Genomic DNA, 22,877 nt, shown 5'->3' on the forward strand with positions numbered 1-22,877 from the left:
ACCCAGGACCTTCTTGCTGTGAGGCGACAGCGCTAACCACTACACCACCGTGCCGCCCCATATATATATATATATATATATATATATATATATAAAAGAATAGGGTAATCCTTAGACATGAGTGCTCAAACTAGGAGCAATAGTACAACAAATTAAAGAGAGAAAATACTTCAATTTGTACGCATGATTTTATTGCGCACGACAAGCCTGTTTCAAGACCAACTTGCTCTCTCATCAGGTGCAGCAAGAATATCAAACATCTTTTGAGTATAAAAGTAGCCGTGTACTGATATTCTTGCTGTACCTGATGAGAGAGCAAGTCGCTCTCAAAACAGGCTTGTCGTGCGCAATAAAATCATGCGTACAAATTGAAGTATTTTCTCTCTTTATTTTGGTGTGTGTGTGTGTATATATATATATATATATATATATATATATATATATATATATATATATATATATATACACACCAAAATAAAGAGAGAAAATACTTCAATTTTATATATATATATATATATATATATATATATATATATATATATATAAAATGTGTGTGTGTGTGTGTGTGTATAAAAATAGTTTAAGGCCTATATTATTGCGCATAATTGCATCGATGAGAGATGGCAGAGGTAGTAGTGGCGAAGTAGTGCAAATATAACGACAAACAGGTTATTGGTGTTACATTACAAGTTGTGGGTGTTATACAGTCTGACAGCAGCAGGTATGAATGACCTGCGGTATCTCTCCTTCTTACACTGTGGGTGTAGCAGTCTACTACTAAAAGAGCTGCTTAAAGCCCCCACAGCCTCATGTAGGGGGTTATCCATGATTGATGTCAGCTTGGCTAACATCCTCCTCTCACCCACCTCCTCAATGGAGTCCAGAGGACAGTCCAAGACTGAGCCAGCCCTTCTGACCAGTTTATTAAGTTTCTTCCTGTCCCTCTCTGAACTTCCACAGCCCCAGCAGACCACAGCGTAGAAAATTGCTGATGCCACCACAGAGTCATAAAAAGTCCTAAGCAGTGTCCTGCACACACCAAAAGACCTCAGTCTTCTCAACAGGTGGAGACGACTTTGGCCCTTCTTGTACAGGACATCTGTGTTGTTAGTCCAGTCCAGTTTGTTGTTGAGGTGAACACCCAGGTATTTGTACTCCTCCACGATCTCAATGTCCAAACACTGAATGTTCACTGGTGCAATTTGAGGAGCCGTCCTTCTGAAATCAATCACCACCTCCTTTGTCTTGCTGGCGTTGATGTGCAGGTGGTTCAGTTCGCACCAGGCGACAAAGTTGGTGATGACCTCTCTGTACTCCAGATTGTCCCCCTCTGACACACATCCAATGATGGCTGTATCATCTGAGAACTTCTGGAGGTGGCAGCTGTCAGTGTTGTAGCTGAAGTCAGATGTGTAAAGTGTAAAGAGGAAAGGAGAGAGCACTGTACCCTGTGGAGCCCCTGTACTGCAGACTACCACATCAGAGACACAGTCGCGGAGCCTCACATACTGCGGTCTGTTAATGAGGTAGTCGATGATCCATGCAGCCAGGTGGCAGTCAACACCAGCTCCCTCCAGCTTCCCCCTAAGCAGTGATGGCTGGATTGTGTTGGAAAAGTCAAAGAACATGACAGTGCTCCTAGTGCCCTCCAGGTGTAAAAGTGACCGGTGTAGCAGGTAAATGACAGCGTCATCCACACCAATGCCTGGTTGATATGCGAACTGCAGGGGGTCCATCTCGCTGTTCACCAGGTGTCGGAGGTGGGAGAGAACAATCCTCTCCATGATCTTCATCAGGTGAGATGTTAAAGCTACTGGCCTAAAGTGGTTGAGCTCCCTGGGGTGCGCAGTCTTGGGAACTGGAACCACACATGATGATTTCCACAGAAGTGGAACTCTCTCCAGACTGAGGCTCAGGTTGAAAATGTACAGAAGTATCCCACAGAGCTGATCTGCACAGTCCTTAAGCAGTCTGGAGTTGATACCATCAGGGCCAGCAGCTTTCCTCCTCTTGATCCTCCTCAGCTCCTTCAACACCTGATCAGCTGTTATGGAGAGGCAAGGGGTGTAGCTGAGGTGTGACTCCTGTAGAGTGAGGTCGGGGGTGGAGTGTGTGGATTGGTCTGGCAGGGATCGGAGGGGGGTGATGTGGTGTGAGGAGGGAGTTGTTGGTGTCAGAGGTATTATGAGGGGAGAGGGGTGGTGGTGGAGTGATATCACAGACAGGTCAGGACTATGGTGAGTGGGGGAGGGTGGGGTGGCACAGTCAAATCTGTTGAAAAAGAGATTCAACTCATTTGCCCAGTCCTGGCCCCCAGATACAGGGCCCCTCCCACTGTCCCACTGTGGCCAGAGATGGTTTCCAGGCCTCTCCATACCTCTCCGGTGTTGCTCCCCTTGAGGTGCTCCTCCAGCTTCCTCCTGTAGCTGTCCTTGCCTTTACTTATCCCCCTCTTCAGCTCCCTCTGCATTCTCCTCATCTCCTCCTTGTTGCCAGATTTAAAAACCCTCTTCTCGTTTAATAGGGCTTTTAGTTCAGAGGTCACCCAGGGTTTATTGCTGGGAAAACACCATACCTTCCTGACTGGCACAGTGTTTTCAACACAGAAATTAATGTAATCCGTGATGCAGGTTGTCAAGCTATCAATGTCATCCCCTTGAGGTTCACACAACACATCCCAGTCCGTGGTGTCAAAGCAGTCCCTCAGTGCCATACTGGTCTCCTCAGACTAGCTCCTTACATACCTCTTGGTGGGTGGTAGTTTATTCACCATAGGTATGTATGGAGGGGACAAGTGAACCAGATTGTGGTCAGAATGGCCCAGCGGGGGGAGGGGTGATTAACTATATGCATCCTTGGTCTTCACATACATTAAATCCAAAGTTCTATTGTCTCTGGTGTGGCATTTCACATAGTGAGTGAAGGTTGTACCTTCAAGTACAAGTACATCACGGATTACATGTACTTCTTTATGCGCTATATCTTAGTGTTACAGATAAGTTCTACAAAGATCTCATCTCATCTCATCTCATTATCTCTAGCCGCTTTATCCTTCTACAGGGTCGCAGGCAAGCTGGAGCCTATCCCAGCTGACTACGGGCGAAAGGCGGGGTACACCCTGGACAAGTCGCCAGTTCATCACAGGGCTGACACATAGACACAGACAACCATTCACACTCACATTCACACCTACGGTCAATTTAGAGTCACCAGTTAACCTAACCTGCATGTCTTTGGACTGTGGGGGAAACCGGAGCACCCGGAGGAAACCCACGCGGACACGGGGAGAACATGCAAACTCCACACAGAAAGGCCCTCGCCGGCCCCAGGGCTCGAACCCAGGACCTTCTTGCTGTGAGGCGACAGCGCTAACCACTACACCACCGTGCCGCCCTGTTCTACAAAGATTAGAAGAGAAATTTAAAGTTCACACAGTTTAGCTAATGCAGGCAACAAATTTTATTTTCATATATTAAAGTTTATCATTCAGTCATGATTTGCAAGACAATTTACTTTTCCAATATGGCATACATTTATTGGTAATGACTTAAGTAACAGCCATAATCCTATTTGTCAGCTAATTAGTTAGTCACGTGGGTAATAAAATGTCCTCTTACATAATTTTGTAAAATTAAGTTCTAATGCTGTATTGTATGTCATCAGATTTGAAATGTATTGATCCATCCATCTTCTACTGCTTATCCGGATCTGGGTCGCGGGGGTAGCAGCCTAAGCAGAGTAGCCCAGACTTCCCTCTCCCCGGGCACCTCCACCAGCTCTTCTGGGGGAATACTGAGGCGTTCCCAGGCCAGCTGAGAGATGTAATCTCTCCAGCATGTCCTGGGTCTGCCCTGGGGTCTCCTCCCGGTGGGGCATGCCCAAAAAACCTCCCTTGGGAGGCATCCAGGGGTGCCCGAACCACCTCAACTGACTCCTTTCGATGTGGAGGAGCAGCGGTTCTACTCCAAGTCTCTCCCAAATGACCAAGCTTCTCACCCTGTCTCGAAGGGAGAGTCCAGACACCCTGCGGAGAAAACTCATTTCTACCGCTTGTATCCGTGATCTCATTCTTTCGGTCACTAGCCATAGCTCATGACCATAGGTGAGAGTGGGAACATAGATGGACCAGTAAATTGAGAGCTTTGGGGGCATCGTGGCTCAGGTGGATAAGGTGCCATACCATAAATCTGGGGACCCAGGTTCGATTCCAACCTGAGGTCATTTCCTGATCCCTCCCCATCTCTCTCTCCCACTTATTTCCTGTCTCTATACTGTCCTATCCAATAAACGTGGAAAAAGGTTTAAAAAAATTGAGAGCTTTGCGTTTTGGCTCAGCTCTCTCTTTACCACAACAGACCGGTTTAGCGTCCACATCACTGCTGACACCGCTCCAATCCTTCTGTCCAACTCCCGCTCCCCCTTACCCTCACTCATGAACAAAACCCCAAGATACTTAAACTCTTTCACTTTAGGTAGCAACTCCCCCCTGACCTGGAGTAGGCACTCCACCCGTTTCTGGCTGAGTGCCATGGCCACGGACTTGGAGGTGCTGATCCTCATCCCAGCTGCTTTGCACTTGGCTGCAAACCATCCCAGCGCATGCTGTAAGTCACAGATTGATGAAGCCAACAGGACCACATCATCCACAAAAAGCAGAGACGTGATCCTGCTGCCACCAAACCAGACACCTTCCATCTCTTGGCTGCACATAGAAATTCTGTCCAGAAAAGTTATGAACAGAACCAGTGACAAAGGATCGCCCTGGCAGAGTCCAATATGCACCAGGAACGAGTCCAACTTACTACCGACAATGCAAACCAAATTCCTGCTCCTGTCATACAGGGACCGAATGGCCTGCAGTAGTGGGCCCTGAACCCCATACTCCCGAAGCACCCCCCACAGGGCACCACAAGGGACACAGTTGTAAGCCTTCTCCAGGTCCACAAAACACATGTAGACTGGTTGGGCAAACTCCCATGCACCCTCCAGTACCCTTGCAAGGGTAAAGAGCTGGTCCAGTGTTCCATGACCAGGACGAAAACCGCATTGTTCCTCCTGAATCCAAGGTTCAACTATCAACCGGACTCCCCTCTCCAGCACCCCAGCATAGGCTTTCCCAGGGAGGCTGAGAAATGTGATCCCCCTATAGTTGGAACACACTCTCCGGTCCCCCTTTTTAAAAAGGGGGACCACCACCCCAGTCTGCCAATCCAGAGGCACTGTCCCTGACCTCCACGCAGTGTTGAAGAGGCGTGTCAGCCAAGACAGCCCAACAACATCCAGTGCCTTCAAGAACTCAGGATGAATCTCATCCACCCCCGGAGCCCGGCCACCAAGGAGCTTTTTAACTACCTCAGCAACCTCAGCCCCTGTGATGGGCGAGTCCTCCCAAACACCCTCAGATTCTGCGTCCTCCTCGGATAACATGAAGGTGGGATTGAGGAGATCCTCAAAATATTCCTTCCACTGTTGGATGATGTCCCCAGTTGAGGTCAACAGCACTCCATCCTTGCTGTAAACAGTAGGGACAGAGCACTGTTTTCCTTTCCTGAGCCGCTGGACAGTTTGCCAGAATCTCTTCGAGGCCAACCGAAAGTCACTTTCCATGGCCTCACCGAACTCCTCCCACACCCGAGTTTTTGCTTCAGTGACTGCCAGAGCCGCATTCCGCTTGGCCCGTCCGTATCTGTCAGCTGCCTCTGGAGACCCACAGACTAACCAAGCCCGATAGGACTCCTTCAGCTTGACAGCTCCCCTCACCACAGGTGTCCACCAGCGCGTTTGGGAATTACCGCCACAACAGGCACCAATAACCTTGCAGCCACAGCTCTGCACAGCCGCCTCAGCAATGGAGGTGCGGAACATGGTCCACTCAGACTCAATGTCCCCATCCTCCCCCAGTATGCAGTTGAAGCTCTGCTGGATGTGACAGTTGAAGAGCCGACAGACGGGAGCCTCCGCCAGATGTTCCCAGCATACCCTCACTACTTGTTTGGGCCTGCCCGGTCTGTCCGGCCTCCTCCCCCACCATCTGATCCAGCTCACCACCAGGTAGTGAAAAGTTGACAGCTCTGCTCCTCTCTTCACCCGAGTGTTCAAGACATATGGTTGCAGATCAGATAAAACGACTACAAAGTCTATCATCGATCTGTGGCCTAGGGTGTCCTCGTGCCAGGTGCACTTATGGAGACCCTTATGCTCGAACATGGTGTTCATTATCGCCAAACCGTGCATGGCACAAAAGTCCAACAACTGAACACCACTTGGGTTCAGATCAGGCAGGCCATTCCTCCCAATCACGCCGTTCCTCCCAATCACACCCCTCCAGGTCTCACTGTCATTGCCCACGTGAGCATTGAAGTCCCCCAGTAAAACAATGGAGTCCCCTCATGGTGCACTGTCTAGCACCCCACTCAAGGACTCCAAGAAGGCCGGGTACTCCGAACTACCATTTGGCGCATAAGCGCAAATGATAGTCAGAGACCATTCCCCGACCCGAAGGCGCAGGGAAACGACCCTCTCATTCACTGGGGAGGACTCCTATGTTAGCGTGCCAAACTGAGGGGCTACCAATAGCCCCACCCCTGCCTGGCGCCGCTCACCCTTGGCAACTCCAGCATAGAAGAGAGTCCAACCCCTCTCCAGAAAATTGGTTCCAGAGCCCAAGCTATGCGTTGAGATGAGCCCAACTATATCTAGTCGGTACCGCTCAACCTCATGCACAAGCACAGGCTTCTTTCCCACCAGAGAGGTGACATTCCATGTCCCAAAAGCCAGTTTTGTCAGCTGGGGATCAGTATGCCAGGGCCTTCGCCTTTGGCTGCCACCCGATCCACAGTGCACTGGACCCTTACGGCACCTCCTGCGGGTAGTGGGTCCACAGGAGAGTGGTTCCGTGCTGCTAATTTGGGCTGGGCCCCACAGATATAGGCCCAACCATCAGGCATTTGCTGATGAGCTCCTCCCCCAGGCCTGGCTCCGGGGTGTTCCGTTCAAGGGTACTCGGATACCTGTTTTTTCTTTCATAAGGGTCCTTTTTGAACTGCTCTTCGTCTGACCTCTCATCAAGGACCTGTTTGCCTTGGGAGACCCTACCAGGGGGAATTGCCCCAACAACATAGCTCCTAGAATCCCTGAGGCACTCAAACTCCTCCAACACGTTAAGGTGGCGATTCAAGGAGGAGAAATGTATTGAGAATATACAAAATTAGTATTCTAACCATGACATTATGTGCCTTACATGTAGAAGGCACATGTAATTATTAACTGATTGTTTGAATATTAAAAAATACACAGTATTTCATCTGAGTGATCTGACTTATTAAATTTGCATGCATGTTCACTGTTCATGCTCGATCAGATCTGCAGAAGTTTTAGGTATAAAAATGCCGGGAGACTCCACAAATACATGTTTAAAATTACTAACTGTTCCTGTGTTCAAGGGCCCCCTTGAAACCCCCACCCATATTTTAAGGATGGGCCTTCGGCCTTCTTGTGATTTTAAGATTTTTTTTTATTTTTCTGCCAGTCTCATGCCTGTTTAAGTTTTCCACCAGAGGAAAGAACTGAGGATATTGTGCATTGCTTTAAATGTAGCTATAAAAAGATGCCTCATTCTTTAAAAAGTAATGATTGTAATTGTTGCCAAATAGTTGTGGTATAATAGTTATTGACTAACAGTGCACACCATCATGTTTTATTTCTTAATTATTTATTTTTCGATGATCTTTAATTATTGATTATCTTTGCTTTCCTCTGATACTGATCATCTCATGGTAATAGAATCTGTATCACTTCAGGTTTTTGTCCTTGCAGGAAAGCTTGAATATTTTTTTCATGAAAACATATTTGACTGATGCCTTTTTACTTCTCACTTTTGCAGATGTTTATCTGTACTCGTCCCACTCTCAATCTTTTTGCATTAAATCTTTTACACAAATTGTTTTCTTCTGTTCTTCCTCCTAGAGAGGTCATCCGGCCAGATGTAATTGAGGAAGTGATTGTGTCCTGTGTAATAAAACACCTGGGCCTGATAGACTCACTACAATCATTAGTCAACCTGCAGTACAGAGAGGAACACAAAGAGGAGTATGAGCTGCTGTGCAAAATCATGGCTGAGACATTCAAGAAGATTAATGCAATGGAGAGACAGCTTCAGGTATTCAGAAATTATTTGCATTTCTGGTGCAACTCATGAGAGTAGGGGTGGTATTGTAATTTGATTGAAAAACATTGTTTTCACACCTGACAATTGCATAATTGATACCTTGCACACCAAAGACATGAAAGAAATACCAAACTTCTGGGACAATTTTCCTGTCAGAGTCTATCTATATGCTGCGACAATCTTCTTTGAAATTAGACTAAATATAATGTGGAAAATGTGCACAAAATCAGGAATTCAGATGGGGCAAACACTTTTCACTGTATATGATTAGTTTAAAAAGAAACAATGCTTTCATGGTGTTTTGGAAAATGCTGTTAAATCAGTAGATTTGCTTGGGCCGAAACTGTGATAAACATGTTTGAGTACAGGGAGAGGACGTCAGACATGCTGTCTGAGTTTCTGCACATCATTTCTTCACACTATGCTATTGGCTTGTTTTATAGTGTCTACCAACTCGTCATACCGCCTCTCATGTTGAAAACTAAATGGCTTGATTGTAGTTTGTCAAAATAGGCAGCTAATTTTATTGTTCATACAAAGTGCATGAATGAAATGGTATGGAAACATACCAGTAGCTGAGGTAAGTCAAATTACAATGATTTTTGTAGCTTTTGATTTAATTTTATGGTGTTTGTGTGTATTTCAGAGTGTGGCTGAGCTTGAACAAAAATGGCAGAATGAGGTTGATGAGGCTCAGCAGGGTAAACTAGAAAATAACACCCCTTTCTTTCATGACTACCACTTTTTTGAGGTGAGGAAAAGTTAACATTTCTTGAAACATGTATGAATCACAGTCAAGGATTTTTTTGTGGCATTCTGGTACTTTTTTTTTTATTATTGCCTTCATTAATCTATTTTATTCAATTTGGAGAATCAATCTCCAAAGTCAAATAAATGTACAAACTGTCGCGTGTGACTTACCTATTTTGCATGATTGACAATTTAAAAAATGTTCCTATATGACAGATATAAGCCGATGTCCCATTGATTTGCTCATGTTTGTAGATGTCCCATTTAACATTCATAGCATTATTAGTGCACCTCGTGGTCGACAATGGGAACTGCATCAAACGCTAACAGTAACTAGGGCAAGAAATGTAGTGATGCATGCTCAGGAGTGAAGAGGACAGACAGTTAATGAAAAGTATGGCAAATTGGGCCAGTTTAAAATACTTAAGCAAAATGCTATAGCAAATAATCAGAATAAAATTAATAAATTCCAAGAAAAAAACCCAATGTGTAATTCAAGTCAAGTCAAGTTTATTTGAAAAGCACTTTTAACAATAAACATTGTCACAAAGCAGCTTTACAGAATTTGAACGACTTAAAATGTGAGCTAATTTTATCCCTAATCTATCCCCAATGAGCAAGCCTGTGGCGACGGTGGCAAGGAAAAACTCCCTCAGACGACATGAGGAAGAAACCTCGAGAGGAACCAGACTCAAAAGGGAACCCATTCCCATCCGGGCAACAACAGACAACATGACTATAACATTAACAGCCCTAACATAAAGTCAGCTTCGTTGATGCTATAAACCCCCCACCGACGGAAACCAGAGCGCAAAACCGTTCACGTCAACTGCAGTCCTAAAGTCAGCAAGTCAACTGCAGTCCCCAGCCACAAAAGCACCACTGCAAGAGTCCAGAACTTCCTCCAGGCGCGACCCCCAACTGTCCATATGGGGCCGCCCTCCACAGGAGCGATGCGATGAGACTCCAATCAGACACAGGGCATCAGGATGGATCAGGCAGGTCTGAGGAGCAGAAGAGGTCAGCAGCTCAATCTCAGGATTGACATGTAACTCAGAGGGACATATAGGAACAGTATACATATTGCACAGAGTACAAGCAGGGACTCCGGTAAAACTAACTATGACAGCATAACTAAAAGGGGAGAGCCAGAAGGTAACACAAGCATGAGGGAGCCCTGGGACATAAAGCAGCCAGCCACTACACCATCAACAAACTCGAGTGAGCAAGCGAGTGGGGGACTGTCAGCATCCATACATCCCAGTTTACCAAAACACTCTGTCTGAGGACCCTCCAGATCTACACCTTTACCTCATAAACACCATTAACAAAAGGCTTGACTAAACAGATATGTTTTCAGCCTAGACTTAAACACTGAGACTGTCTGATTCCCGAACACTACTTGGAAGGCTGTTCCATAACTGTGGGGCTTTGTAAGAAAAGGCTCTGCCCCCTGATGTAGCCTTCACTATACGAGGTACCAGCAGATAGCCTGCACCTTTTGATCTAAGTAGGCGTGGTGGGTCATAGAGGACCAGAAGTTCACTCAGGTACTGCGGTGCGAGACCATTCAGTGCTTTAAAGGTCAATAGTAGCACTTTATAATCAATACGAAATTTGATTGGGAGCCAATGCAGTGTGGATAAGACAGGGGTGATGTGATCATATTTTCTAGTTCTAGTAAGGACTCTTGCTGCTGCATTTTGAACTAACTGGAGCTTGTTTATGCACTTATTGGAACATCCAGACAGTAAGGCATAACAATAATCCAACCTGGAGGTAACGAAAGCATGAACTAGTTTTTCCGCGTTATGTAGTAACATTAAATTTCTTATCTTAGCAATATTTCTGAGATGAAAGAAAGCTATCCGGGTAATGTTATCAATGTGAGTTTCAAATGAAAGACTGCGGTCAATAATCACTCCGAGGTCTTTTACTGCTGCACGTGAAGAAACAGAAAGGCCATCCAGAGTTACTGTGTAATCAGAAAACTTACTTCTAGCTCCTGGTCCTAGTACAAGTACTTCAGTCTTGTCTGAGTTAAGCAGAAAGAAATTAATAAGCATCCAGTGTCCAATGTCCTAATGTAATTGGAGACGGTCTGTCTATGCACAGAACCATTTCTATTGTATGATATATTGCAAAGATTGGGAGAGGGAAAGGGGGATTATTGAGTGGATAATGTCTGTAGATACATGTAAAATACTTGTTTCCCCACACAAATCTCAGTCAAACCACTCAAAACAAGCTGCTAGACTGTATGTTGGATGACTGTACAGTATGTTGTCTAAACTCTAAACTGCCTATTACAGGATTACTCTAAAAATTCATTAGATGGTAGCCTGTAGCATAAGTGTGATAGGCTCTCACCTTAATTTTGTTTGAAAGTGTGGTGTTATTAATGTCATTCTTCCCCAGCAAAATCTGTGGTTTTCTCTCATGAGCTGTTGCTGGTTTGAAATATGAAATATCTGAAAGTGTTATGGAGTAGTCCTATCAGGAAGAGCCTATTGGGTAAATGGGTAAATTTTTTTATCAGGTGGTGAATTGGATGTGCTAAATTGTCCTGACACCATAAAAGTAAGTGTGTGCGTGCGCGCTTGTTCGTGTGTGTGCATGGTGTCTGGCGCCCTGTAATTTCCTGGCATCCCATACATTGTCCATTCCTGCTGAGCAGCCAACCCGTAATAGGCTTTGAATCCACTGTGGCCCTGACCAAGAGGTTACTGAATTTGAATGGATGTATTGTATTACATAATTGATTTTTGTGTGTCTTTACAGAGCAAAATGAAGGAGCTTGAACTTCTGTGTTCTCTGAAGGAGGTTCCATTAGACTGGAGTGATGTGGAAAATGCTGTAACTGCATTAAGGTAAGATGTAACATATATATATATATATATGCATGCTGATTCAGTATCATGATATTGAATCAGCATTTTTTCCGACTGAGATTTTGTTTTGGTGGCAGTTACAATGAGTCATTTAAGATAAAATCAGCTTAGATGACTCATTGTACTGTGGCTTTTCTATTCATATTACCCACAAACCACGTATTCATTTATTTCCACCATTTATTCAGTTTACAGCTAAAACATCATTCATTTTGGTGTTTTTACCACTATACAATTCTCACAATATACGTACATACACTGTAAATTGTAACTAGCTCAACAAAATAAAAGCTTGGTGTGCACAGTGTGTACCTGGGGCCTGATGATAAGAAAAAATGGCAGCTGTTTTCCACTTTAATTCCGTTTTATGATCTTAATTTATCTGTTAAAGATTGCTATGAAATATAGTTTTCAAATATAGCGATGAAATACAAGTTTTTAGAAATGTTAACGGAGCCAGTTCCTTTAAAGTAACTAAGGGGCATAAAGTAATTTTCCAACTTAAGAATGAAAATATAGAAATATTTTTAAGTTTCTGCAGGATTCTTTAGGATGTTATTATTGAATCTTTATTCATTTGGCATTTCTCACCACAGAAAATCTATTGTACTTTTTATCCAGTGTGGGGAAATAAGGAATTTTAAGCAGACTGTCACAGGACAGACAAGTCTGAAATGTTGTCTGTCCGTCCAAATTTCAGCTTGTCTGAATATGGCTGGGCGGGCCCTGGAAGCTGAAGGGCTTTAGATGCCTGGAGATGGCCTCTCAGCTATTTCCAGGCACATTTATGTGATCTTCAAAGGCCAAGTTACACTCGACATTAGTTGCTAATTACACTACAAATTGAATATAATTTGCAAGAAAATGTCAGAAGATTCAAGAAAAACATGCTTCAAGTTATACCCAAGAAAACCGTAGTACACACAGGTCAGTTCCATGTCTAGAAAAAAGTATGGAGGGCAAGGATGTTCCATTTGATGACAACTTGCTGGTACTCCTATATAGGTACTATAATAACACTCGGGAAACATTGCAAACAATAACTTTTTTAATACTATGTTTCTAATATGTCTATAAGAAATTTAGTAATGAACAATACAATTATTCTTACATAAGAGTTAAAAATTTGAGTATGAGATTCTGAGCAAGTTTGTAACAAAATTTTTTTTAAAATGACTCAAAACTAGACATGGTAATATCATTTGGAATTCAGACTAAAAACTTCTGAACTAGAACTTAGAAAATAGAAGATAAAAACTCAAAGTATAAATCTACATCCTACAAAACACATGACTATGACTGTCCTTATTATGAATGGAAAAAATAATAATGAATACATATAACAATTGATTAGCAGTTTGGCACTTAACATACAACCCCGATTCCAAAACAGTTGGGACAAAGTACAAATTGTAAATAAAAACAGAATGCAATGATGTGGAAGTTTCAAAATTCCATATTTTATTCACAATAGAACATAGATGACATATCAAATGTTTTAAACTGAGAAAATGTATCATTTAAAGAGAAAAATTAGGTGATTTTTAAATTTCATTACAACAACACCACATCTCAAAGTTGGGACAAGGCCATGTTTACCACTGTGAGACATCCCCTTTTCTCTTTACAACAGTCTGTAAACGTCTGGGGACTGAGGAGACAAGTTGCTCAAGTTTAGGGATAGGAATGTTAACCCATTCTTGTCTAATGTAGGATTCTAGTTGCTCAACTGTCTTGGGTCTTTTTTGTCGTATCTTCCGTTTTATGATGCGCCAAATGTTTTCTATGGGTGAAAGATCTGGACTGCAGGCTGGCCAGTTCAGTACCCGGACCCCCCTTCTACGCAGCCATGATGCTGTAATTGATGCAGTGTGTGGTTTGGCATTGTCATGTTGGAAAATGCAAGGTCTTCCCTGAAAGAGACGTCGTCTGGATGGAAGCATATGTTGCTCTAGAACCTGAATATACCTTTCAGTATTGATGGTGTCTTTCCAGATGTGTAAGCTGCCCATGCCACACGCACTAATGCAACCCCATACCATCAGAGATGCAGGCTTCTGAACTGAGAGCTGATGAAAACTTGGGTCGTCCTTCTCCTCTTTAGTCCGAATGACACGGCGTCCCTGACTTCCATAAAGAACTTCAAATTTTGATTTGTCTGACCACAGAACAGTTTTCCACTTTGCCACAGTCCATTTTAAATGAGCCTTGGCCCAGAGAAGACGTCTGCGCTTCTGGATCATGTTTAGATACGGCTTCTTCTTTGAACTATAGAGTTTTAGCTGGCAATGGCGGATTGCACGGTGAATTGTGTTCACAGATAATGTTCTCTGGAAATATTCCTGAGCCCATTTTGTGATTTCCAATACAGAAGCATGCCTGTATGTGATGCAGTGCTGTCTGAGGGCCTGAAGATCACGGGCACCCAGTATGGTTTTCCGGCCTTGACCCTTACGCACAGAGATTCTTCCAGATTCTCTGAATCTTTTGATGATATTATGCACTGTACATGATGATATGTTCAAACTCTTTGCAATTTTACACTCCAGAACTCCTTTCTGATATTGCTCCACTATTTGTCGGCACAGAATTAGGGGGATTGGTGATCCTCTTCCCATCTTTACTTCTGAGAGCCGCTGCCACTCCAAGATGCTCTTTTTATACCCAGTCATGTTAATGACCTACTGCCAGTTGACCTAATGAGTTGCAATTTGGTCCTCCAGCTGTTCCTTTTTTGTACCTTTAACTTTTCCAGCCTCTTATTGCCCCTGTCCCAACTTTTTTGAGATGTGTTGCTGTCATGAAATTTCAAATGAGCCAGTATTTGGCATGAAATTTCAAAATGTCTCACTTTCAACATTTGATATGTTGTCTATGTTCTATTGTGAATACAATATCAGTTTTTGAGATTTGTAAATTATTGCATTCCGTTTTTATTTACAATTTGTACTTTGTCCGAACTTTTTTGGAATCAGGGTTGTAATACTGTACTGCAAAGTTTCATGTAAACTGAACTCTTAACTGACTGGATTGATCAGATACCATCAACCCTAAAACACAAGTTCAACTGCATCGTGCAATAAAAACAACAGTGAATACTGAATGTATTATTATCATTGTGTTATTTAATGTACCAGTTGGTGAGAGGGAGGTGCTTGTGAAGTTTAGCGGGGCTAGGACCTCCGGTGGCTGAGTTATGAATTTTTAAATCCCTGTGTGCATGAGCAGCTGGAGCCAGGGCTCGTACTAAAGTTTTCCACAAGCTGCATTTGCTCTTGATGTTGGATAAGGCCGTGACTGGGCTCATTGAAAGGGCTCAGGGACGTGCCTGTAAATTTTGGTGGGGCTAGGACTATCTGTGGCAGAGTTACGAATTTTTTTATTTGAGCCCGCGGGGGACCCAGTTTCACAGGCCGTGTTACAACATAATGTATTCGTACAGTGTAACATTTGGAAGAGAATTAGATTAGACCCATATCTTTACAAATTTTCATGAGCCATCCGGTCCAATGCTTTTGATATACAGACAGACAAATGTGAAAATTACCAGTAAATGTCTGCCGGTCTGGCCTCATTTCCAACACTGTTTATCCATGTTTTTTTTTTAAACCATGATTACTACAAATTTGAAAAGTAGCTATAGATAGATTGTTAGCAACAAGTAGCTCAATCAAAAAGAGTGGCTCGTTATTGTCTTTTAATGCCTTCCAAATGTTTGTAACCCAAACAAGTATGACAGATCATTGTGGATTGATTTTGCAAGTCCAACTCTTGAATGTTTAGACTTTGTGATATGACCCATAGTTAAAAAAAAAAGTGTGTTTTGTTTTTCTTTGTGTGCACACATTAGGCAGAATTTTTTTCAGGAAGTTAGTTCTGTGCAGCACTCCAGGTGTGTTGTGCCTCTGGTCAAGACCAGAGCTCTGCTAAAGAGCTTAATGAATCGCTCAGAGCTACTGCTGCACGTCACGATTTCTCCACACTGTGAAAGTCTAACTACAACACCTACAAGCTCACCAGGTAATTTCCACTTCCCTGTACACAAAGTACCTTTTAAACAACTGTTAATTTTACCATGACATAATGTAACAAAAGTTATGCACTAATACTTGTTAATAAGATATATACTTGAGACTTATTGGACCATATTATGAATAATTTGTGAAGTTTTTTGCAATCAGTCTGTTAAAATGAGGCTATTTAATGTCTTTTACAAGCAGTACAAGCCTTGTGTTTCATGTGGCATTACAATATATAATCACTGCCGTTTTTCAGACCTGGTAGGGGACTGATTGCATCAATGTTTTTGTGTCTGAGCTTCATTATGAAGATTCTTTTTTAGTCATAGTGATAATAGACTGTATTAATGCACAAAATAGTTATGCATACAGTACAGCTTCAGCAAGTTGTTCAGTAAACCATCTGCATCATGTTGCCTTGTACCCATGTTAGCTATACATTTATGGGAGAACTCAAAAGTTATATTAGTAGCAAGTACTGCTGATAACTTTTTTTTTTTGAGATCCCTTCAGGTTTTGTACACACAGACTTTATGGTTGAGTAGTGAGATGTAAGGCTTATGGCATACATTTAATTAACCCATTTGATTCTCTGGTCTGAGAAAAAAAAAAACTTTTTGGGTTGAACTCCAAGTCTGACTGAAACCAAGTACTGCTCATCAGCTATCAGCTATGATGAAACATGTTGGTTGGAGCATCATGCTACAGTGGTGCTTGAAAGTTTGTGAACCCTTTAGAATTTTCTATATTTCTGCATAAATATGACCTATAACATCAGATTTTCACCCAAATCCTAAAAGTAGATAAAGAGAACCCAGTTAAACAAATGAGACAAAAATATTATACTTGGTCATTTATTTATTGAGGAAAATTATCCAATATTACATATCTGTGAGTGGCAAAAGTATGTGAACCTCTAGGATAGCAGTTAATTTGAAGGTGAAATTAGAGTCAGGTGTTTTCAATCAATGGAATGACAATCAGGTGTGAGTGGGCACCCTGTTTTATTTAAAGAACAGGGATCTATCAAAGTCTGATCTTCACAACAAGTTTGTGGAAGTGTATCATGGCACGAACAAAGGAGATTTCTGAGGACCTCAGAAAAAGCATTGTTGATGCTCATCAGGCTGGAAAAGGTTATGAAACCATCTCTAAAGAGTTTGAACTCCACCAATCCACTGTCAGACAGATTGTGTACAAATGGAGGAAATTCAAGACCATTGTTACCCTCCCCAGGAGTGGTTGACCAACAAAGATCACTCCAAGAGCAAGGCGTGTAATAGTCAGCGAGGTCACAAAGGACCCCAGGGTAACTTCTAAGCAACTGAAGGCCTCTCTCACATTGGCTAATGTTCATGAGTCCACCATCAGGAGAACACTGAACAACAATGGTGTGCATGGCAGGGTTGCAAGGAAAAAGCCACTGCTCTCCAAAAAGAACATTGCTGCTCGTCTGCAGTTTGCTAAAGATCACGTGTACAAGCCAGAAGGCTATTGGAAAAATGTTTTGTGGACGGATAAGACCAAAATAGAACTTTTTGGTTTAAATGAGAAGCGTTATGTTTGAAGAAAGGAAAACACTGCATTCCAGCATAAGAACCTTATCCCATCTGTGAAATATAATAATAATAATAATAATAATTTATTACTTATTGTGCGCAATCTAACATGCTATAGATATGATCGATTGCGCATTACAGAATATATACACATACAATACAATTTAAAAATAATGAATAACTCAAACTAATTAAGATAATTACAATGTAAAAAAAAACTAATTATAAACAGCTAATTTAAAAAAGTAAGTCTTGAGTAAAACTTTAAAAGTATTCAATGATTTACATTGTCTTATATCTAGCGGGAGCCTATTCCAAACTTTAGGCACGGCATTTTCAAACGCCCGGTCCCCTAGTGTCTTTTTGGTTCTATGCGTATTGTCTATTAGGAGTGTACCCTGGTTACCTCTTAACCGATACCACAAACTCTCTTTAGTTTTTATCAAACTCGACAGATATTGTGGTGCAACGCCATAAATACATTTGTGAACAAGCATTGCTATCTTAAATTCAATTCTGTAACTAACCGGAAGCCAATGCAGGTTCATCAGTGATGGAGTAATATGATCAAACCTGGATACAGAACATACCAGCCGAGCTGCTGCATTCTGCAGGCACTGCAACTTACCAAGATGAACAACAGGCGTACCATACAGTAGACCGTTACAATAGTCCAATCGAGACATTATGATGGCCTGTACAATTGACTTCCTATTATCATACGACAGATACTTCCTGATTCGTCTAATATTGTGCATATGGTAATAAACAGACTGACATACTATTAATATGTGTAGTCATATTCATATTTGCGTCAAACCATGCACCAAGATTTCTAACAGAGTGAACAGCAGACACCTTCGCTTTACCTACTTGCAAGTCATTTAATGTAACCTTATTCAACTGTGCACGTGTGCCTATAATAAGGAACTCCGTCTTAGCATCGTTCAACTGCAGTTTGTCCTGGACCATCCATATTCTTATATCCTTGATGCAACCTTGTAAAGCATCAACAGCATCCAACTCAGCAGCAGAACCATCTGGCTTGAATGAAATATAAAGCTGCATATCATCAGCGTATGCGTGAACGTTGGGGAGGTGGGATTCAGCAATGTCGAAAAGCTTACTCACATACAAGGTGAAGAGCAGGGGTCCCAGACATGATCCTTGAGGTACCCCTTGAGGCAGATCAAAGTCCTTCGAATAGCTCCCATTGATCAGGATTCGCTGTTTCCTGTTTGATAGATACGAGTGGAACCATTTAAGGGCGGTACCTGTAATTGTAATATGGTGGTGGTAGTATCATGATTTGGGCCTGTTTCGCTGCATCTGGGCCAGGACGGCTTGCCATCATTGATGGAACAATGAATTTTGAATTATACCAGCAAATTCTCAAGGAAAATGTCAGGACATCTGTCCATGAACTGAATCTCAAGAGAAGGTGGGTCATGCATCAAGACAACAACCCTAAGCACACAAGTCGTTCTGCCAAAGAATGGCTAAAGAAGAATAAAGTTAATGTTTTGGAATGGCCAAGTCAAAGTCCTGACCTTAATCCAGTCGAAATGTTGTGGAAGGACCTGAAGCGAGCAGTTCATGTGAGGAAACCCACCAACATCCCAGAGTTGAGGCTGTTCTGTACGGAGGAATGGGCTAAAATTCCTCCAAGCCGGTGTGCAGGACTGATCAACAGTTACCGGAAGCATTTAGTTGCAGTTATTGCTGCACAAGGGGGTCACACTAGATACTGAAAGCAAAGGTTCACATACTTTTGCCACTCACAGATATGTAATATTGGGTCATTTTCCTCAATAAATAAGTGACCAAGTATAATAATTTTGTCTCATTTGTTTAACTGGGTTCTCTTTATCTACTTTTAGGACTTGTGTGAAAATCTGATGTTTTAAGTCATATTTATGCAGAAATATAGAAAATTCTAAAGGGTTCACAAACTTTCAAGCACCACTGTATGTGGATGCTTTTCAGTGGTGGGGCAGGGAGACTGGTCAGAATTGATGGGAGGATGAATGCAGCCAAATACAGAAAAATCCTTGTAAAACCTAATCAGATTACATATAACCTCAGTTTGGAGTGAATATTCACCTTTTAGCACCCAGAGGATACAGTCAAGACAATCCTGGAGTAGCTTTGGAGTGAGGCTATTAATGTCCTTGAGTGGCCCAGCCAAAGCGCAAACTTGAAACCTGTAGAATATCTGTGGGGAGACCTGATAATTGCAGTTCACAGACACTTCCCCTGCAATCTGATTGACCTTGAGAGAATCTGCTAAGAAAAATTAGAAATTGCCCAAATCCAGATGTGTGTTAAGCTTATAACGACTTACTTGAGAAGAGTCAAAGCTGTAATTACTATTAAAGGTGCTTCTACAAAATACTGATGTTTTAGGTCATATTTATGCAGAAATATAGAAAATGCTAAAGGGTTCACAAACTTTCAAGCACCACTGTATGTGGTGTTTTGAGTGCTGTTTGCGTTTTGAGTGCTCATCTTGAATAATACTTGAAGATAGTACTTAAATGAGATTTTAAGTTTGGGATCTTTAATAAATTTCTAAAAACATGTTACGATCCTTATGAATTATTGTGCTTAACTTAATGGCATAAAAGTAAATTTAATTAATTTTAAATTTAATCTTTAGAAGTACAAAGCATAAATTTCAAAACTCATTAGGTGTCAGTATGCCCAATTCAAATTTGATACTGTTTCCTTACAATGATGTCCAGATTGGAACAATGTCCAAATCGGTGAATATCAAATATATACAGTGGTATGCAAAAGTTTGGGGACCCCTGGTCAAAATTGCTGTTACTGTGAACAGTGAAGCAAGTTGAAGATGAAATGATTGCCAAAAGGCATAAAGTTAAAGATGACTCATTCCCTTTTATATTTAAAGCAAAAACAATTTTTTTATTTTCATCTTTTGCATTTTCAAAATGACAAAAAAGGAAAAGGGACCAAAGCAAAAGTTTGGGCACCCTGCATGGTTAGTACCTAGTAACACCCCCTTTGGCAAGTATCACAGCTTGTAAACACTTTTTGTAGCCAGCTAATAATCTTTCCGTTCTTACCTGGGGGATTTTCACACATTTGTCCTTGCAAAAGGCTTCCAGTTTCTTGGGCTGTCTTGCATGCATTGCTCTTTTGAGATCTATCCACAGATTTTCAATAATGTTTAGTTCAGGGGACTGTGAGGGCCATGGCAAAGCCTTCAGCTTGTGCCTCTTGAGGTATTCTATTGTAGATTTTGAGGTGTGTTTTGGACCATCATCTTATTGTAGGACTTTTTTTACATATGGTGTGATGTTTGCTTCCAGAATTTGCTGGTATTTATTTGAATCCATGCTTCCCTCGACCAATGAAATGTGCCCTGTGCCACTGGCTGCAACACAACCCCAAAGCATGATCGCTCCACACCCATGCTTCAGAATTGGAGAGGTGTTCTTTTCCTGGAATTTGGCACCCTTTTTTCTCCAAACATACCTTTGCACATTGTGGCCAAAAAGTTATATTTTGATTTCATCAGTCCACAGGACTTGTTTCCAAAATGCATCAGGCTTATTTCGATGTTCATTTGCAGACTTCAGATGCTGAATTTTGTGGCTAGGACGCAAGAAAGGTTTTCTTCTGATGACCCTTCCATGAAGGTCATATTTGTTCAGGTGTCGCTGCATAGTAGAACAGTGCACCACCACTCCAGGGTCTGCTAAATCTTTCTGAAGGTCTTTTACAGTCAAACAGGGGTTTTTATTTGCCTTTCTAGCAATCCAACAAGCAGTTCTTTCAGAAAATTTTCTTCATCTTTTAGACCTCACCTTGATCTCCACTGTTTCTGTTAACTGCCATTTCTTAATAACATTATAATCTGAGGAAACAGCTACCTGAAAACACTTGGCTACATTCTTGTAGCCTTCTCCTGCTTTGTGAGCATCAATTATTTTATTATTCAGAATGTGAGGGAGTTGCTTAGAGGAGCCCATGGCTGTTGATTTTAGGGACAAGTTTGAGGAGTCAGAGAATTTATACAGCTTTGAAATCTGCATCATCTGACCTTTCCTAATGAAGAATTTGAACAAGCCACGACTCAATAAGCTAATTAAGGTCTGGAACCTTGGTAAAAGTTACCTGAGAACTCAAATGGATTGGGGTGCCCAAACTTTCACATGATGTTCCTTTTCTTTTTTCACTCTCCAAATGTACAAAACAAAAATAATACACACATCTTGCAGAAAATGCTGAAAAGAAATGTCATCTTTACCTTTATGCCTTTTGGTGATCAGTTCATCTTCTGCTCACTTAACAATTCACAGTAACACACACTTTCAGTAAGGGTGCCCAAACTTTTGCATGCCAATGTATCATTATATCAAGAAGGTCTTATATAAGACATCTGCTAAGAAAAATGAGAACTTGCCCAAAGGTTAAAAATTTATGATTAAAAATAAAATTTAAATGTTGTTAAATTGAGAATATAATTAAATGCAATTTAACTCAATTGATCACAAGTATTACATTTGCACAATGTGCCATTAGTATGATTCATTTTCTTTATGGTGCTTTTAAATTTGATTTAAAGAAGCAAGATGTCTCAGTTCTGTAGGCAGACTGTTCCACATACGAGTCACCAGATAGGGATATGATCTGAGAGTCCATTTGCTGTGTTGATTGTGCTAGGCTGATGTTGCCCCCCTCTTAAATTATAATGGCTTTGTTGTGTTTGAAAGAGTTCCTTTATGTAATTCGGACCACAGGTAGAAACTAAGGCTTGATAAACCAAGGACAAGGAATAGCATGACCGTCAGTGTTCAAGTGTCTGTAGATTGGCCATGTCTTTATATGAACAGTCATAAGGCAGTCTGAAAATAGATCTAAGACCAAAACAATTGGCTTTCTCAAGTTTATCATGGAAACCATTAGTAATACCCAGTAGTAACGGACTACAGTATTCAAAATGCGGTAAAATGAAAGCCTGTGTCCAAGTGCTGCTTGGATACGTCTTTCAATGAAGACATATGCAAGCAGCACTTGAAGACTGAAGGCTGAAGCGCTTCTTGGAATGGCAACGTACTACATCATACCCATGAGAAATCTTCTGCCCAAGCCCTGGGTTCTCTCTCTCTCTCTCTGTCTCTCTGTCTCTCTCTCTCTGGGAGTGTTTTTTTTTTTTTTTTTTTAACCCCTTTGGACACAAGTGGGTAACACAATGTATACAAAGCTATGGAACTTCATGTGTACAGTTGTACACAGTATGTCCGAAGGGGATATGACAGAGATCTCAATTCTATACAGAATAGGTTTCTTATCATTATCATATTCTATGCTTTCTGTTCTATCATAATGCATTCCATTCTACTCTATTCTGTCAAATTCCATTATTTTCTCTTCGAAAATATTCTATTATCTTATCGTAATTGTCAATCCTATTCTATATAGAATATGTATACTGTTTTTGTTGTATTCTGTTCTATACCAC

General features: G+C 41.8%; 1 protein-coding gene across 11 annotated transcripts in view; it reads left to right on the top strand.

Annotated features, from left to right (window-relative positions):
• Positions 1-22,877, top strand: part of LOC132872214 (probable E3 ubiquitin-protein ligase HECTD4) — an 868,395-nt gene that overhangs the window by 420,648 nt on the left and 424,870 nt on the right. For all 11 annotated transcript variants that reach the window (XR_009651396.1, XR_009651397.1, XM_060906858.1 and 8 more), the window contains exons 26-29: positions 7,966-8,158; positions 8,814-8,918; positions 11,699-11,787; positions 15,659-15,828. Coding sequence is in view for 9 of the 11 variants with exons in the window: in XM_060906858.1 (XP_060762841.1) it covers positions 7,966-8,158; positions 8,814-8,918; positions 11,699-11,787; positions 15,659-15,828 (557 nt within the window). In the remaining 2 variants the exon portion in view is untranslated. The remainder of the gene's footprint in view (positions 1-7,965; positions 8,159-8,813; positions 8,919-11,698; positions 11,788-15,658; positions 15,829-22,877) is intronic.

This window comes from Neoarius graeffei, chromosome 24 (genome assembly GCF_027579695.1).
Source record: "Neoarius graeffei isolate fNeoGra1 chromosome 24, fNeoGra1.pri, whole genome shotgun sequence".
NCBI lineage: Eukaryota > Metazoa > Chordata > Actinopteri > Siluriformes > Ariidae > Neoarius > Neoarius graeffei.